Source organism: Podarcis muralis, chromosome 7 (genome assembly GCF_964188315.1).
Source record: "Podarcis muralis chromosome 7, rPodMur119.hap1.1, whole genome shotgun sequence".
NCBI lineage: Eukaryota > Metazoa > Chordata > Lepidosauria > Squamata > Lacertidae > Podarcis > Podarcis muralis.
Genome location: NC_135661.1, coordinates 9,553,027 through 9,570,384, shown reverse-complemented (window position 1 = coordinate 9,570,384; position 17,358 = coordinate 9,553,027). Strand labels below are relative to the sequence as shown.

Genomic DNA, 17,358 nt, shown 5'->3' with positions numbered 1-17,358 from the left:
CCGAGGTACCACTGTACAGTCATACCTCGGGTTACAGATGCTTCAGGTTGCGTTTTTTCGGGTTATGGACCCACCGAAACCCGGAAGTAGCAGAACGGGTAACTTCTGGGTTTTGGTGGTCGCACATGCACCAAAGTTCTAAATCATGCTTTGCGCATGCGCAGAAGCACCGAATCACAACCCGCACGTGCGCAGATGCGCCGCTGCAGGTTGCGAACATGCATCCCACATGGATCATGTTCACAACCTGAGCATCCACTGTTCTTGGCACTTCAGCCTAACTGAGAAACAAAACAAGTTTAGGACACCTGTGACATTAAGGCACAGGTGGGGAGCTGTCAGCTGATGGACACACAGGTGTGGTTTGGGAGAAATGATGCCATGAGCCAACTGGTCCACAAGCTGAAGGCTTCCTATAACCAGACAGATGGGGCCTGCTCCCATGAGTGCTGGCCCTATTGCATTGGGGGAGACAGCCCCCAACCCCTGCAAAATTACCATCTGGGGAAATGTCCCCCTGGAGGAACTGCAGATTCAAGACACCCAGCATACTCTGTTGGGTCCTACCCACCACCACCCTTCAGATCCATCAAAACCATCCCAAGCCCCAAGATACTAGTGAAAGCCCAGACCTAAAGCTATCATTCCCATGTGGCAGTTTGAGGTCTCCCTTGCCTGAATCCTCCTGGGAAGATATGTGCTGTGGACCAGAACCCTCCTAGTTCTCCCAGGAAAGGATGGGCCAGCATGGGTGGAGGGGAGTATAAAAGCTCCAGGACTGATGCAACACCTTATCTAACTCAGGTCCCTGTAACTGTAGCTGGTCCATGGGATGGTTCCTCAGCCTTGATGGAGCAGTGGTGTCAGAAGCGGGATATGTGCCTGTTTGCAACTTGGGTGCTGGCTCCTGTACAAGTTCATTCTCCCCTCCCAGGTTTTGCCAAGCCAACTGTTATTCACGTAGGAACATGTGGTGTCAGGTGTGCGTGCAGGAGCCAGGCCCTGGGACCAATAGGACTCTGCAGGACTGGGGCCTTCCTAAGTTTGTTCTGAAGAGGCAAGGAGTGGCAGCACAGGTGAGGCCGATTGGTAACTCACAGCACCTGGTGGCAAGAGCCGGGAAGGGATATAAGGTCGGCATTTTCCCTTCGGCTCTTTGCCACAGCAATATGTTCCCTGCCTTGCTGAGTTTGGTTCCTTGACTCCTTGCTTCTTGATCCTCGGACCCTTGACTTTGTAACTCCTTGTTTCCTGACCCTCAGACCCTTGGCTTCTTGACTCCCGGCTCTCAGACCCTCGGACTCTTGGCTGCTGACTCCTGGCTTCTGGACTCCCGTTCCTGCTCCCACCCCGCCATCTTGCCCCCGGTCCCGATGTCCCCAGCTGAGACTTCGATCACCCATGAACCAGACCATGACACATGGACTCAATGAATAATTCAACACAAATACAATTTTGGAAATGTTTCTCAAGTCACGAATGAATTCTTTCACACAAAGAGGACAGACAAGGGACTGGGAACACCAAGAAGACAAGAACTGTCAGGAAGCCTGTGAACACCCCAGTTTTCACGGTGAGGAACAAACAGAGCTGTGAGGAGAAGGAAGCCCCACTGTGTACCATTCCAGGCCCGTAGAAAGGGACTCTCCCGGGCTTCAATCTTTTTCCTCTCCATGAGTGATGATATGGACGAGGTTCTTATAGTCCAGGTTGCCGGTCACGTCGGGAGGGAAGGCTGCAAACATTTGGTCTATCTGCAGGAAAGAAGCAGGCAGGGGAAAGTTCTCTGGAGGGACATTTTATCCAACGTTGCACTGGTTATACCTGGAATTGCAGCCCTCTAATTGCTTCAACTGATGCTCAAGCAGCACAACCCTATGCACATTTATTTAGAAGTAAGCAAGCCCCGTAAGGGTGGTGCTGTGAGTTAAACCACAGAGCCTAGGACTTGCCGATCAGAAGGTCGGCAGTTCAAATCCCCACGACAGGGTGAGCTCCCGTTGCTCGGTCCCTGCTCGTGCCCACCTAGCAGTTTGAAAGCATGTCAAAGTGCAAGTAGATAAATAGGTACCGCTCCGGCGGGAAGGTAAACGGCGTTTCCGTGCGCTGCTCTGGTTTGCCAGAAGTGGCTTAATCGTTCTGGCCACATGACCCGGAAGCTGAACGCCGGCTCCCTTGGCCAATAAAGCGAGATGAGCGCCACAACCCCAGAGTCGGCCACGACTGGACCTAATGGTCAGGGGTCCCTTTACCTTTTAAGCCCCTTAAGGTGGGTGCTCAGTGGGACTTACACCCAACCAAGCGTGCATAGAGGACTGCACTCTTAATCAACCCAAGCTCTAGCCTGCAATCTTATGCGCAGTTACCTGGGAATAACCTGCACTGAAATCAATGGGCCTTATATCTCAGTAGACATGCATAGGACTGTATTGCCAGTCGATGAGCAGCAGGGCAACCCTATGCCTGTTTCCTTGGAAGTAAGTCCTTCTGGGTTGTCAATGTGTTTAGACAGGGAGTCTTATTATCCTTGTCATTAGTCCTGGGGGGTTTACTGTAAAAATACTGCTGAATACCTGCTGGTGCCCCGCCAGCAGAAAAGCAACATTACTCAGCCAAAAATATTTAATATGAATATATGAAGAGCCTACTGGATCAGGCCAATGGCCTGTACCTAGCCCAGCATCCTGTTCCATACGGACGGGGCTGCTGAGATGAGAGCACAGAGTGACAGCACAGTCCTTTCGCTTGCTCTCACAATACTACAATTCCCAGGGTTCTCTGGAGGGATGCAGAGAGAGACCCCTTGGTCTATTTATCTCAGGATTGTCCACACTGTCGGGTAGTCTCAGATAGGAGACTCTCCAAGGTCTCAGTTAGGAGACTCTCCAAGGTCTCAGGTAGGAGACTTTTCCAGCCTACCTGGAGTTGCTGGGAATTGATCCTAGGATCACTTGCTAGGAACGCATGGGCACTGCTGCTCAGATATGGCCTGTCCCTAAAAATAAAGGGAGCTGCTAGAACTCAACATTCTTGACGCAGGATGGAATTAAGGAAGCTGGAAGGTGTGCAGAGGAGGGCAACCAAGATGTTCCAATGTCTAGAAACCAAGCCTTATAAGGAACGGTTGAAGGAGTTGGGGATGTTTAGCCTGGAAAAGAGGAGATATAACAGCCATCTTCAAATATCTAAGGGGCTGTCACATGAAAGGAGCAAGTTTGTTTTCTCCTGCTCTGGAGGGGAGCACCCAAACCAATGGCTTCAAGTTACAAGAACTTTCTGACAGTAAGAGCTGTCTGACAGTAGAACGGACTCCCTGGGAAGGTAGTGGGCTTCTTGGAGGTTTTTAAGCAGAGGTTGGGTGGCCATGGTTTAGGGATGCTTTAGTTGAGATTCGAATCATTGCAGGAGGTTGGACTAGGCAGGGAATGGCCTGGTTGGCCCAAGGGGGTGCAAAAATTGCACTTCACTCAGTGTGATGGCCTTGGATGCTGAACCTGAGGGATCCCAGCCTGCACAGGATTCCCCGCCTCCAGAACCAGCTGAGCCGGGGCTGGGGCATGAGCCTGAAGGGTCCTCACCTGTGCTGGGTCCTCAGGTGCAGGCACCAGCTGAGTCTGCTCTGGCTCCTGAGGTGAGGGAGGACCCATTGCCTGCAGGTGCTCCACTCTCAGCCCCGTCAGAGGAAGCTGAGGTTGCCTCTGGGTCCAGTAACCCTCCAGCCTCTCCTGAGCTGCAGAGGCTCAGGGCAGAGAGGCAGAGGGAACTAAGTTCTCGCAGGAGGAGTGCTCGCCTCCAGGCCAGGAGAAGCGAGTCAACAGAGGATCAGGGCCACCCTATGCCTCCGGGCAGATAAAAGCTGGTCAACCCCAGTCCCAAGTTGCGGGAGCAACATTGTTGGTTGCTAGTTCCTGCCTGAACCCTGTCCTGCTTTCCTGCCTGAGCTCCTGACCGGCCCTGGCTCCCTGCTTGCAAGCCTGTTCCTGACTTCACCCGACTCCCTGCCCTGCACCCAGCTTCAGCTACTACAGACTGCCTCCACGTTGCACCTTCAACTACGGACCGGACTTGGACCTCGTCTCTCGGGTAACCCACGGGACCAGCACACTCTGGCTTGGACTGGATATGAGCCCACCTGTTTGTCCCTGCACTGCTTTGGGTGGCCGGGCAAGGACACAGGTTCCTCTGGGCACCTTGGCAGAGGAACGCAAGGGGCAGGGGCACTGATACAGCTCCTTACCAAAGGTGCAAGGGAGTCTACGCATGCCGCTGGCTTGACTAGATGACCCTCAGGGACCTCTACAGCTCTACAATTCAATTATTCTAGGAGCATAGCAGGCAGAGCATTGGTCTCAGTATTGCACATCGTGATGGACAGCAGTGGTCCAGGACAGCAGCTTAACCCAGTTCTACCTGCAGAAGCCAGGCACTGAGTGCCAAGTTGTTCCTCTTCTGTTTCTGAGCTCTCCCACTTAGCCCATTCAATGCCTGCCAGTCCCCAAGGCCTCCTCTTACCTCTTCCTTTGAGAACCGTTCTCCTTGCGTCATCAGCATCTCCTTGATGCTGCAAGACAAAGCAGGGGACAGATGGAGGACCACGAGGGAGCAAAACCCCAGAGCAAAATGAGAAGGAAAGCTTTGAAAGGAGCAGAGGCTGCAGCCGTTTAATTGAAGGGCCTGAGAGACAGATGGCCCTCGCATCTCGTAATCAAAGGCTGAAACAGGAAAGGATTCACCGCGAAGCTTCCAAAATCAGCACCAACATCATTTCGGCTAGCTTCCTGTTCTCAGAGGCTAGCCAATGTCCCAATGGGAAACCCACAAGCAGGATGCAACCACGGGAGCAATTCTCCCTTCCTGTGGCTTCCAGAAACTGGTATTCAGAAGATTTACTGCTCTGACTGTAGATACAGAGTGTGGGCACCATGGCTAGGAGCCGTCAATAGCCTTTTCCTCCATGAAATTGTCCGCCCGCCCCCCTTTAAAGTCATCCAAACTGGTGGTCATCCCTGCCTCATGTGGGAGGGAGTTCCACAGGTACTTACTAGTTGGCCTTCAGGCCTTTGCCTTCTGGATCAAACACTTTGAAAGCGTTCAGAATAGTCTCTTCTGGATCCGCACCTGGAAGTCACAGAAAAGAGATCTGGAAAGTGAAATACTTATGGGAGGCTGGCCTGTTCTCTCCACCACTGTGGGGGAGGGTGTTCTTGAACTGCTGGGGGTTGGACTAGATGACCCTTGGGGTCCCTTCCAATAATAATACTAATAATAATACTAATAGTAATTTATTATTATTTATACCCCGCCCATCTGGCTGAGTTTCCCCAGCCACTCTGGGCGGCTTCCAATCGGGTGTTAAAAACAATACAGCATTAAATATTTAAAACTTCCCTAAACAGGGCTGCCTTCAGATGTCTTTTAAAGATAAGATAGCTGCTTATTTCCTTCACATTTGAATGGGAGGGCTTTCCACAGGGCGGGCACCACTACCGAGAAGGCCCTCTGACTGATTCCCTGTAACCTTGCAGTGAGGGAACCGCCAGAAGCCCCCGGAGCTGGATCTCAGTGTCCGGGCTGAATGATGGGGGTTGAAATGCTCCTTCAGGTATACTGGGCCGAGGCTGTTTTGGGCTTTTAAGGTCAGCACCAACACTTTGAATTGTGCTCGGAAACGTACTGGGAGCCAATGCAGGTCTCTTAGGACTGGTGTTAAGTGGTCCTGGTGGCCACTCCCAGTCACCAGTCTAGCTGCTGCATTCTGGATTAATTGCAGTTTCCGGGTCACCTTCAAAGGTAGCCCCACATAGAGCACATTGCAGTAGTCCAAGCAGGAGATAACTAGAGCATGCACCACTCTGGCGAGACAGTCCGCGGGCAGGTAGGGTCTCAGCCTGCGTACCAGATGGAGCTGGTAGACAGCCGCCCTGGACACAGAATTAACCTGTGCCTCCATGGACAGCTGTGAGTCCAGAATGACTCCCAGGCTGCACACCTGGTCCTTCAGGGGCACAGTTGCCCCATTCCGGACCAGGAAGTCATCCACACTCACCCACTCCTTGTCCCCCCAAAACAGTACTTCTGTCTTGTCAGGATTCAGGCTCAATCTGTTAGCCACCATCCATCCTCCAACCGCCTCCAGGCACTCACAACTCTATGATTCTATGTGTGTGGCAAGGTGGTTGGAGCAGGCAGTGAGGCGATGCCAAGAACCTCTTCCCAGAAGGTGCTCCTTGCTTCTGACATGGGGGGGCGGCAGCAGGGAAACACCTTCTACCCTCGTCTCCAATCTCACCTTTAAGTTTTTCTCCAAACATGGTCAGGAACACTGTGAAATTAATAGGCCCAGGAGCTTCCTTGACCATGTCGTCCAGTTCTTCATTCTTCACATTCAAGCGTCCTGAGGAAGAAGGGAAACACGACAGAGTAGAACAGGCATCCCCAACCTGCGGCTCTCCAGATGTTTTAGACTACAGTTCCCATCATCCCTCACCACTAGTCCTGTCAGCTAGGGATCATGGGAGTTGTAGGCCAAAACATCTGTAGGACCGCAGGGTGGGGATGCCTGGAGTAGAAGAACTCTAGGGGAGATTTGTCAACGATCCATTCAAATATCAAACTAATTATTATTATTATTATTATTATTATTAATTATTTATACCCCGTCTTTTGGCTGGGCTTCCCCAGCCACTCTGGGTGGCTTCCAACAAAATATTAAAATACCATAATACATCAAACATTAAAAGCTTCCCTAAACAGGGCTGCCTTCAGATGTCTTCTAAAAGTTTGGTAGTTGTTCTTCTCTTTGACATCTGGTGGGAGGAAGTTCCACAGGGCGGGTGCCACTACCGAGAAGGCCCTCTGCCTGGTTCCCTGTAACTTGGCTTCTCGCGGTGAGGGAACCGCCAGAAGGCCCTCAGAGCTGGATCTCAGTGTCCAGGCTGAACGATGGGGGTGGAGACGTTCCTTCAGGTATACTGGATAAAGACCTTTTAGGAATTATCACGTTAAGCCTGCGAAACAGGAGCAGGCAGCTTGCTACCTTTTGGGGAACTATAATTTCCACCAGCCCCAGTCAGCAGAGCCGACAGCCGTGGGTGATGGGTGTTTTAGTTTGAAAAGAGAGCACTGTGTTGGCCACACCAAATTGAGAGGCCCACCACCAGACCTTTGGCAACCAACCAACTGCATCTGGTGGCCCACCAGAGGACTGTTTTGTTACCTGGAACTGCAAAAATTAGGGTTGCCGGGCACACAGCAGACCACTATAAATAGTTCACAGAGCTCATGAGAGGCAGTGTGGTGTAGTGGTTAGAAAGCTGGACTGGGATCTAGGGTTCCAACAAGCATTCAGATCCATGAAGCCTATTGGAACTGGCCTTGGGCCAGTTTCTGCCTCCCAATCTCACCTCCCTCACAGGTTTGCTGTGTAGATTAAATGAGCAGGATGAGATCCATAATGAGCTCCTTGGAGGAAAAGGTGAGCTATAAATGCAGGAAATGAATGAATGAATGCAGACTGGTTTGGGCTCGATGGGTTACAAGTCCTCCTGAACATTCAGAAAGATCCCAGATCTTTGAACAGCAAATGATTCAGATTTCTGCATGTTTGGTTTTTCAGACTTTGTGGGAATCGACATTTCGAATTTAAGCTGGTGGACCTGGCAGAGAATTGTAGTTGGGTGGTGAGAGGAGAGAAAACGTTGGCAATTGAACTAGGCCTTTTCGTTGGAAAAAAAATCCATGCATGCTGTATGTATGTCTATTTATTAAAAATGCTTCTAGGCTGCTCTTTGGGGTTGTTTTTTTAATCCAACTTGAGTCCTATTCAGAGCAGAGCCGCTGAAATTCATGAACCCATCTTCTCTATGCATTTAAAGCAGAATCACAACACTTCAAACAGGCGTGGTCTCCCCTAAAGAATTCTGGGAGATGTAGTTTGTGAAGGGTGCTGAGAGTAGTTAGTAGGGCACCCTATCCCCCTCCCAGAACTACAATTCCCAGAGTTCCCTAGGAAGAGGAATACACTGTCTGGGGATTGTAGTCTCTTTAAAGTGGTATGATACTGCTTTAAATGTATACAGTGCAGATGGGGCCTAACTCAGGTCAGTGGCGTAGCGTGGGGGTGCAGGGGGGGCCGGCCGCACTGGGCGCAACACCTGGGGGGGCACGCTCGCACTCGCAGCTCTCTGCCCCTGCTAAAATCCATGGGTTAGGGGGCGCAAATTACTTGCCTTGCCCCGGGTGCTGACAACCCATGCTACGCCACTGACTCAGGTTCATTAATTTCAGTGGGTCTACTCTGCGTAGGACCAGCAATGAATGCAACCTTTCCCACCCCACCTTTTATTATTATTATTTTTTACAAAGATAAGGTAAAGGTAAAGGTACCCCTGCCCATACGGGCCAGTCTTGACAGACTCTGGGGTTGTGAGCCCATCTCACTCAAGAGGCCAGGGGCCAGCGCTGTCCGGAGACACTTCCGGGTCACGTGGCCAGCGTGACAAAGCTGCATCTGGCAAGCCAGCACAGCACACGGAAACGCCGTTTACCTTCCCGCTGGTAAGCGGTCCCTATTTATCTACTTGCACCCGGGGGTGCTTTCGAACTGCTAGGTTGGCAGGCGCTGGGACCGAACGACGGGAGCGCACCCCACCGCGGGGATTCGAACCGCCGACCTTTCGATCGGCAAGCCCTAGGCGCTGAGGCTTTTACCCACAGTGCCACCCGCGTCCCACTTTTACAAAGATACTAGGTTGCTATACAAAGGTAAAGAAAAGCAAAACAGACAAATCCTCTGTAATACAGTTATGGATAATACATAATCATAATAAATAAAAACACTAGAGGCAGTTTTAAAAGCAGACAGAACAGATTAGATACAAAACCCATAAAAATGTAAGGTTTGTCCTGGTTCTGCTTACAAGCTTTTGGGTGTTTTATAGGGTTTCTTTGCTTACCTAACGCGGCGAACGTATCTCTCAGGTCTGCTTTGTCAATGAACCCATCGCGGTTCTGATCCATGATGGTGAAAGCCTAAATGGGGGGTATCAGGGCACAGTTGTGTTACCTGGCCACACTGCAAGGTCATGCTAGATGCAGAAATTGCTTTCCTGAGAATCTTGGCATTATTATTAGGGGAAATTACATCCGCAAATGTGTGCATTAGCAGAAATCCACACTAAAATGGTGGCGAATTTTCACGAGGGCTTTAAAATAAATGCATTGCCAGATGGTACACAACACCAGTGCAGTTAGGGAAAATGTACAAAACTAGTTCAAATATATGTTGGAAGTGTAAGGAAAAGGAGGGGACATTTTATCATATGTGGTGGGATTGTAAGGTAATTTTAAAAATTTGGGAAATGATAATACAATGAATTGAAGAAAATGTTCCATTTAACATTTGTTTAAAAACCTGAAGCATTTTTATTAGGGATTGTAGGGAAAGATCTGCCAAAAAAAGCTGAAAAACATCTTCATGTATGCGACAACGGCTGCACGAGTTTTAACAGCACAAGGATGGAAGACTGAAGAAACCCCAACTAAAGAATCATGGCAAGAAAAATTGACGGACTATGCAGAACTGGCAAAACTGACATATAAGCTACGGGACAAGGATAACTGTGACTTTAAGGATGAATGGGAATCCTTTACAAAGTATTTGAGGATGCAACAAAGCGAGCTGGACTCATTGGCTGGCTTTGAATAAACATTCACAAACTTTTTATTGATAATAATCAGCTAAATAGTTTGAGGATCTATACAACTGTGTAACATGCAGAAAACAGCATTTTTAGAGAAATCAAAGACTGGAACTGAGGGAAGTCGGGGAGTGGGGGTGAGTGGGTTCTGTGGGGGGAGGGAGGGAAAATGGGGGTGGAATAAGGATGATATGTTTCTGGATAATATGTTTTGTTTTACTTTTGAAAAAAAAGTTATTTTAAAATAATAATAATAATAAAATAAATGCATTGCAAAATGCTGCGGGGATGTGGTCACTGCAAATTGGGAACCAGATTGGGTGTCCCCCCCCTTACTTCAATGCCTCCCCCTCCCCACACCCAGAGCAAACCCAGAAATCTGTTCTGCAGAACAGAACAAAAATAGAAAGGGGGGGGGAGGAGAGAAAGTCAGCCCAGAGTATACACCACCTGCTGGTGTTTTGCCATGCGTTGAAATTGGCAGGAGTCTTGTATTCCAGCATTTAAGCTCTGGTATTGTGAAAAGGTTCCACGGCTGAGACCGGGCTTCCCATTTAAGCCCCTTTTAATTGGTTTCTAGAACCTTTAGTCTCTGAGAATGTGGACTCACCCACCCAGGACTTGGCGTGCAATTCTGTGCTTAAAATAAATGAGTAAAAGAATTGGCCTGGCACAAGGCTCCCTGCGGCCGGCTGATTTGGGCAAAGAGGTGCTGCTTTTATTAGAGGTGTGGAACCGAGACTGAGAGAGAAGCCAAGGGCTCTTCAGGGGAGTTTGTGGAGAGTGAGATTTGAATGTGGAGCTGCCTCCTCGGCTCTGTGCACAGCCAGCCTGGACTGCTTTCTCAGAATGATCTAGGAAGCTAACAAAATTTTGTTAGCTAAAAATTTGGAACTACAAGATTTACCAACAGTGGAGGACTGGCAGATGAAGATGATGGAATTTTTGGAGCTGGCCGACCTAACTGGAAGAATCCGTGATCAGAAGGAGAAGGAGTATCAAGATGAATGGAAGAAATTTAAGGACTATTTAAATAAATATGTTAATCTAAGTAGAACTACTTGTGAGTAACTGATTGGCCTAGGAGATAACTATGTTAATAATAATAATAATAATAATAATAATAATAATAATAATAATAATAATAATTATTTATTATTTATACCCCGCCCATCTGGCTGAGTTTCCCCAGCCACTCTGGGCGGCTCCCAATCAGTGTTAAAAACAGTACAGCGTTACATATTAAAAACTTCCCTGATGTTTTCTGAATGTCTTCTGAATGTCAGGTAATTGTTAAATTACATAATACTATGGATTGAAGACAATATGGAAAGCAAGAAAGATGTTAAATGACTAAGTAATTATTATTGGAAAATAGTTTTGGAAAACTGCTACAATGAATAATCTGGAAACTCAGCGAGTGGGATTTGAGGAAGTCATATAAAAATGGTACAAAAGTGGATATCTAACAGTTAAGATAAATGTTTGTTTGTTTGTCTGTTTTCTTTTTAATGTAATGTTTTCTTTTTTCTTTTTATTGTTGTTATATAAATTTGGAAACTCAATAACTTTTTTGAAAAAACAAACAAAACCAGAATGATTTAGGAAGATTTTGGGTGCAACTCTCCCCCAAAAGGCCGTTCCCCCCCCCCCCCTGACTTTCTTCTGGGGCTGTCTTGACTTACCTCCTTGAACTCCTGGATCTGAGCTTGTTCAAACATGGAAAAGACATTGGAGTTGGCGCCTTCGGATCGCTTCTTGGCTTTCTTGGGAGACTTCGAGAGATGCAAGGGGGACAATTGTTATTCACGGGTGCCCCCTTAAGCCTCGGGGCTGCATCAGGGTTGCAGCAGAGGTGGGAAGGAAGGTGCTCCAGCTGCACAGCTAAAAAGCCGGCAGATTTTATCATTTATTTATATTATTCCATAGAATCAGAGCCGTCTTTTCCATAGGGCTTAGTGATGCGTTGCACCAGGGTGCCGGCCTTTCAGGGGCACCCCAGCAAGTGGGGGAGCTGTGCAGCTTTGCTGGCGGCCTCCCCTTTCCCTGCATACCCACCAACTGTGCCCCGCCAACCATAAGGCTGGCAGGTGTGCAGCTTCCCTCCCAAGCCTCTGCGGGGATTGCTGTCCCGCAGCGGAATGGGGGAGAGTTGCGCCCCCCATAGCTGGCAGTGTGCAGCTACGGCCACCCCAATACTATCCGTGGTAATTTGGGTGTGCTGGGCAGATATTTGCACCCCAGCGCCACATCTGCAAAAGACGGCCCTGCATAGAATCACAGAATTGTTGAGTTGGGAAGGGACTCCCAGGGTCGTTATTACTATTATTAATTGATTATTTATGCTGATTCCACTTGATGCCCAGGTGGCTTCTAAGCAATTTGCCAAACACAAAAACCAATTGCACCACACTGTTAAAATATGGAACAATTAAAAAAAAAAAAAGAGTAGCTAAAATACAGAACAAACCAATCCTATTAAAACATTAACCAATAAACATTTACCTATATACGTCCAATATCATGAAGGTTGCAGACTCTCCTCTACTGGAGTTTTTAAAGCAGAGGTCTGACGGGGATTCTTTAGCTGTGATTCCTGCATGGCAGGGGGGTTGGACTAGATGATCCTTGGGGTGCCCACCTGCTCCACAATTATATGATTCTATGAAAAGAGGCCATCAAACAAGAGGCCTTTTAAAGCATCCCGTTAAATTGTTTATACCCCACTCTTCATTATTCACACAATCCCAGAGGGAGGGCTTATTCCCACTTAACTTTGTGTTTTCCAGGCATTGCCCACACTTTAAAACTCCATGTCCGACTGCTCTTTCTCTGACTGAGCTTTCTCCCTGAAAACCCGCTCTTTCCTGCTGAATTGGCACAAGCAGCAACCTGCAGAAAACCCGAATTGCCATTTGTTGCGCTTCCACTTTAAAGGGTGGGTTTTTGCAGGGAAACCCAAGGCAAAAGCACAGTTCAGTGTAAATAAGCCCCAAGGAACAACTTTTGAAACACAACAAATGAATATTTCACTTAAATATAAAACCAGACCGTATACTAACAGCTTAACTGCATCCGCCGAGTGAGGGGCAACGCGTTCTGGGAGCCTCTTTTCCCGGTTCATCTCAGCTGGTTTTACAGGTGAGTGTGAACCTTGGGAAATTCCTAAGTAAAGGTTTTTAGAACCACTATTCTGTTGACTTCACTTTTGCTGATCTAACAAATAGACAGGATGTGGAACTCAAGGTTGCTCTTTTTCCCCCCTTCTTGAGCGTTTGTGTTGCGTCATTTTATACTAAGAGCCTTCTACAATTTATAAGCTACTTTGGAAGCCTTTTTGTGACTTAGAAGCATGACCCCCCCATAAATAAATCTGCCTTTGAGATCAGTCCACCCCAGTATTCTCCACAGCAACACAGGGAGTTGCCTCATGAAGAATTGGACCCTGGGTCTGTCTAGTGCAGTGCTGCCTACATTAACTGGCTGGACTTTCAGGTCGTGGTCTCCAAGATCTCAGATCAGGGTCTTTCTCAGTTGCCCGCGGGCATGCTGGGGACTCAGGCTGGCACTGTTTTCGAGCCGGGCACCTGGGGAAATGGCCAAATCCTCTTGGGTAGCCTTCGTCCTCGAAGTTCGTTGCCAGAACCACAGCTTGCGGAAGGAGTCAATTCCACAGCCTCACTATGAATTTCAGGCACGTTCAACAGGTAGATTGTGATCTACCGGTAGATCACTGGACGTCTGTGGTAGATCACCGGTAGATCACTGACTCCCCCCAAAGACGCTAAACAACTTTGACCTGAACTGCAAAAAACAGGGCTTTCCTTCCTAAAAAAGGCTCAACAACTTTGACCTGAACTCCCCAAAAGGGGGTAGATCACTGCCAGTTTTTAACTCTATGTGTAGATCGCAGTCTCTTGGGTGTTGGCCACCCCTGAATTATATGAAGGACTTTCCTTTGGTTCTGTCCTGAACCCCAAACCATTCAGCTTAATTAGATGTGGCTGAGTGGGGAGCACACATAAGATGCTGTCTTAGACTGAGTCTGACCACTGGTCCATCCCACCCAGTCTTGTCTACATGGATTGGCAGCAGCTCTCCAGGATTTCAGGCAGGGAGTCTGCCAGCATTACCTGGAGATGCCAGGCTCACCTGGAAACCTTTTGCATGCAAACCAGGTGGCCCTTTCATAGGAGACACACCTTTTATAGGAGACACGTTTTAGATTGTAGGTGGACTCTTCTGTTTTTAAGCTTTTATGGGGAGAGGGGTTGTCTTTTCTTTATAATCATTATCCGGATTTAACTTGTATCTATACATCATGTGTGTTTAATGATATTCACACTTTGGGTTCGCTGCCCTGGAATCTTTGGGCGAGCAAGGAATATTTCAAGTATACAAACGAACCAGTTAAAGAACCTGCGTTCCCACTAACTTGTGGGATAATTTGCATGCTTCCAAAATCTCAGAGAACAAACACGAGCTGCTGTAAAACTTCTCAGCCTCCTCTGATTCAAATCAGCTCCCCCTGATTCATGTAGGCTGCGGTCCTTACCCCACTTACCTGGAAGTAAGCCCCACTGAATTCATGGGAGTCGTGTAAAGGAATGTGCCGTGAATCTAGCCTTGAACATCCTTGCAAAGGGGAACCTGAGCGATTGCCCAGATTCACCTGTTAAGCAGCTCTTCATCACCTGAGATCAAGAACCAGCCTGCTTTCCCAATATTTTCTGGGACCTGTTCTCATTCCATCCTCTGTCCTCTGCCCCAAATATCCCCTTGCTGACCCTCTTACTCACCATGTCTCAGACCAAACTGTGCAGCCCACAGTCTCGTTCCAAGAGGAATCTTTCAGCTGGTGCCCCCTGCACTCCGGCTGCGGAGACAATAAATAGAGCCCATCCCAGATTAAAAATAAACCCATCTCCACTTTTGGCTGTGGCAGGTGAGTTAGTCCCCCTTTCTCTCTCCAACCCCCCCCCCATCTCCTTTCTCTCTTCTTAAATAACAGCTCATTGTCATGCGGTGACATGTGAGACGGACAGAGGCCTCCAATGTTAGAGGCATGCCGGGCGCCCGGACAGTTTCTCCTTTTAAGACGTCGACGCAAGTCCTGAATAATAGCTGGACACCTGCGTGTGTCAGTTTTTCCTGGATGTGCAGCTGGAGGGGCAGCAGAAGTGTGTGTGTGTGTGTGTGTACGTGTGTGTGTGTGTGTGTTAAATGGCACACCAAGCAGAATTACCAGCCGGCGCATTTTGTGTCTGTGTGTGCATATCAGCCTTCAACAAACTCAGGTGGCCTCCAGCTGTTTGGAGTTATGAATCCGTGGTGCAGCTTTATGGTGGGAGTTGTACAGTGGTACCTCAGCTTACAGATGCTTCAGGTTACAAACGCTTCAGGTTACAGACTCCGCTAACCCAGAAATAGTACCTCAAGTTAAGAACTTTGCTTCAGGATGAGAACAGAAATTGTGCAGCGGTGGCACAGCGGCAGCGGGAGGCCCCATTAGCTAAAGTGGTGCTTCAGGTTAAGAACAGTTTCAGCTTAAGACCGGACCTCCAGAACGAATTAAGTTCTTAACCCGAGGCACCACTGTAGTCCAAAATGGCTGGAGGGCACCAGGCTGGAAAAGACTGGTGTGTGTAAAAACGCAATTCCCATTGTTGTTGCTGTTGTTAGCATTTTTGTCAATTTCCTTCTAAGCCACCATCTCAAGGCATTTTATGCGTTTAAAAACAGTTAAAATGGCAGCAAACACATTGAAGACAAGACGAAAACCCCGATAAGTGGACAGCCACGGCGGGGACCCATTTCACCAGCTGGACAAGTCTGTCGGGACAAAAAGGCCTTCAGCCGCTCCTGGAAAGTGTCTGTTGTTATCTCGACAGGAATGCTGCTCCACAGAACAGGGGCAGCCAGGCTGAAAGCCCTGCTCTAACCTCTCTTGAGCACTCCATCAGAGCAAATGGGTTTTCTGCTCATAGATGTGTAAGGGATAAGGAGGTCCCTCAAGTCGGGCACGCTCTAGAGCAAGATTTCTCAACGTCCACGCTGTGGGGCAGTTTTTCCTCTGTTTATACAAGATGCTTGGGCCCTGTCTGCTTGGGAGAGAGACCTTTCAGCTGACCCCGCCCTGACAGTCTTTGTGTTTATATTTTTAGCTTTTCACTCTGCCCCAGAGCATCTCCTTCCCTGGGGCCAGGAGCAGAGAGATACTTAGACAAGGGGGAAGGGGGCTGAAGGTGACACCCACAATACCCGGTCTTTGTCCTTGCTTGCAGCTGTCTTAGTTGCACAGGATGAAAATGAATGATGAAGGTGGCAGCAGCTGCTGTTTTGGATGTGCTTCTGCACCACCCCTCCCTCTCCTCCAGAACTACATGGGAGAGTTGGAATCCAGTCTTCCAGGAAGGGGAGTCCTTCTCAGTCCCCAAAACAGAGCCTCCTATTTCTTCAGCCCTTCTACAATCTGTCTTTGCCCATGGGGACTCCTGCTCTCCCCATGTCTGACCAGTTGACCGTTGGCCATTGGGAACCCTGTGGGAGTTGACATCCAGCAACATCTAGAAGGCCGGAGGTTCCACATATCTCATATATATATATATATGGGATTCTTTCAGATAAGCAAAAAAAAAACAACATGATATCAAACAAGACACATATAACAAAGCTTCACTATGAACCTAATTCTGGTGCTGCATAAAGGAAAAACCCAAACAATTGTGAAGATGTAGAAAAAGCAAAATGGAAGGCCATGAAAGGCAATGTTTAGATTTTAAGTTTAGGTATAATGGAATAAGAGGGACGCGGGTGGTGCTGTGGGTTAAACCACAGAGCCTAGGACTTGCCAATCAGAAGGTCAGCAGTTTGAATCCCCGCGACGGGGTGAGCTCCCGTTGCTCAGTCCCTGCTCCTGCCAACCTAGCAGTTTGAAAGCACGTCAAAGTGCAAGTAGATAAATAGGTACCACTCCAGCGGGAAGGTAAACAGCGTTTCTGTGCGCTGCTCTGGTTCTCCAGAAGCGGCTTAGTCATGCTGGCCACATGACCTGGAAGCGTACGCCGGCTCCCTCGGCCAATAAAGTGAGATGAGCGCCGCAACCCCAGAGTCGGCCACGACTGAGCCTAATGGTCAGGGGTCCCTTTACCTTTTTTATAATGGAATAAAGTTCCAGTCCATAATGGATGATGGATATCTAAGGTGGGGAGGACTGCTCCCTGTTCTCTCAAAACAAAAGTGACAAAAAAACCCCAAAGTAACTGAGAAGGATTGTTGAATTTAACTCCTCCAAGTTGTCTGTTTTGCTCTGTCTCTTTTTCTGTAACTGTCAACTGCTCCCATCTTGTTCCACCATCCTTTTTGAGTGAAATGGGAATGTCTCCAGTGGTTGGCCAACTCTAGGGTTGCCATGTTTCAAAAGGTGAAAATCTGGACACAAAGGTTTTTGAGCTTATTTCTGGTGGCAGCTATTTCTGCCCGGACACTGTTTCCAACTGCAGTATTCTGGCTAAGAAAAGCTGTGTATAAGTTCCAGTGATGGGTGATGTTAGAGGGGAATGTGGGTAGAGCAATATTACCTATTCCATTCAGGCCAAAGCATTTGAGGAGACCACAGAGCAGGGTCAGTGAGAGGGGGCACTGTTGTAATATACAGTTA

General features: G+C 48.4%; 1 protein-coding gene across 1 annotated transcript; it reads right to left on the bottom strand.

Annotated features, from left to right (window-relative positions):
* Positions 1–1,450: 1,450 nt before the first annotated feature.
* MYL2 (myosin light chain 2) lies at positions 1,451–14,635 on the bottom strand. The gene is made up of 7 exons (XM_028741292.2): positions 14,498–14,635; positions 11,384–11,473; positions 8,955–9,030; positions 6,290–6,394; positions 5,043–5,118; positions 4,513–4,561; positions 1,451–1,754 (listed from the first exon to the last, which is right to left on the bottom strand). Exons 1-7 carry the CDS (start codon positions 14,498–14,500, stop codon positions 1,656–1,658), a joined length of 498 nt encoding a protein of 165 aa, XP_028597125.1. The 5' UTR covers positions 14,501–14,635; the 3' UTR covers positions 1,451–1,655.
* Between the last annotated feature and the right edge of the window lie 2,723 nt (positions 14,636–17,358).

What these genes read in the sequence shown, in the direction of transcription:
- MYL2 (XM_028741292.2), bottom strand. An exon ending in AGATCCAGGAGTTCAAGGAG is followed by an intron (nt 9,031 to 11,383) that starts GTAAGTCAAGAC and finishes CCCCCCATTTAG; the next exon opens with GCTTTCACCATCATGGATCA. An exon ending in GTTTGGAGAAAAACTTAAAG is followed by an intron (nt 5,119 to 6,289) that starts GTGAGATTGGAG and finishes TGTGACTTCCAG; the next exon opens with GTGCGGATCCAGAAGAGACT.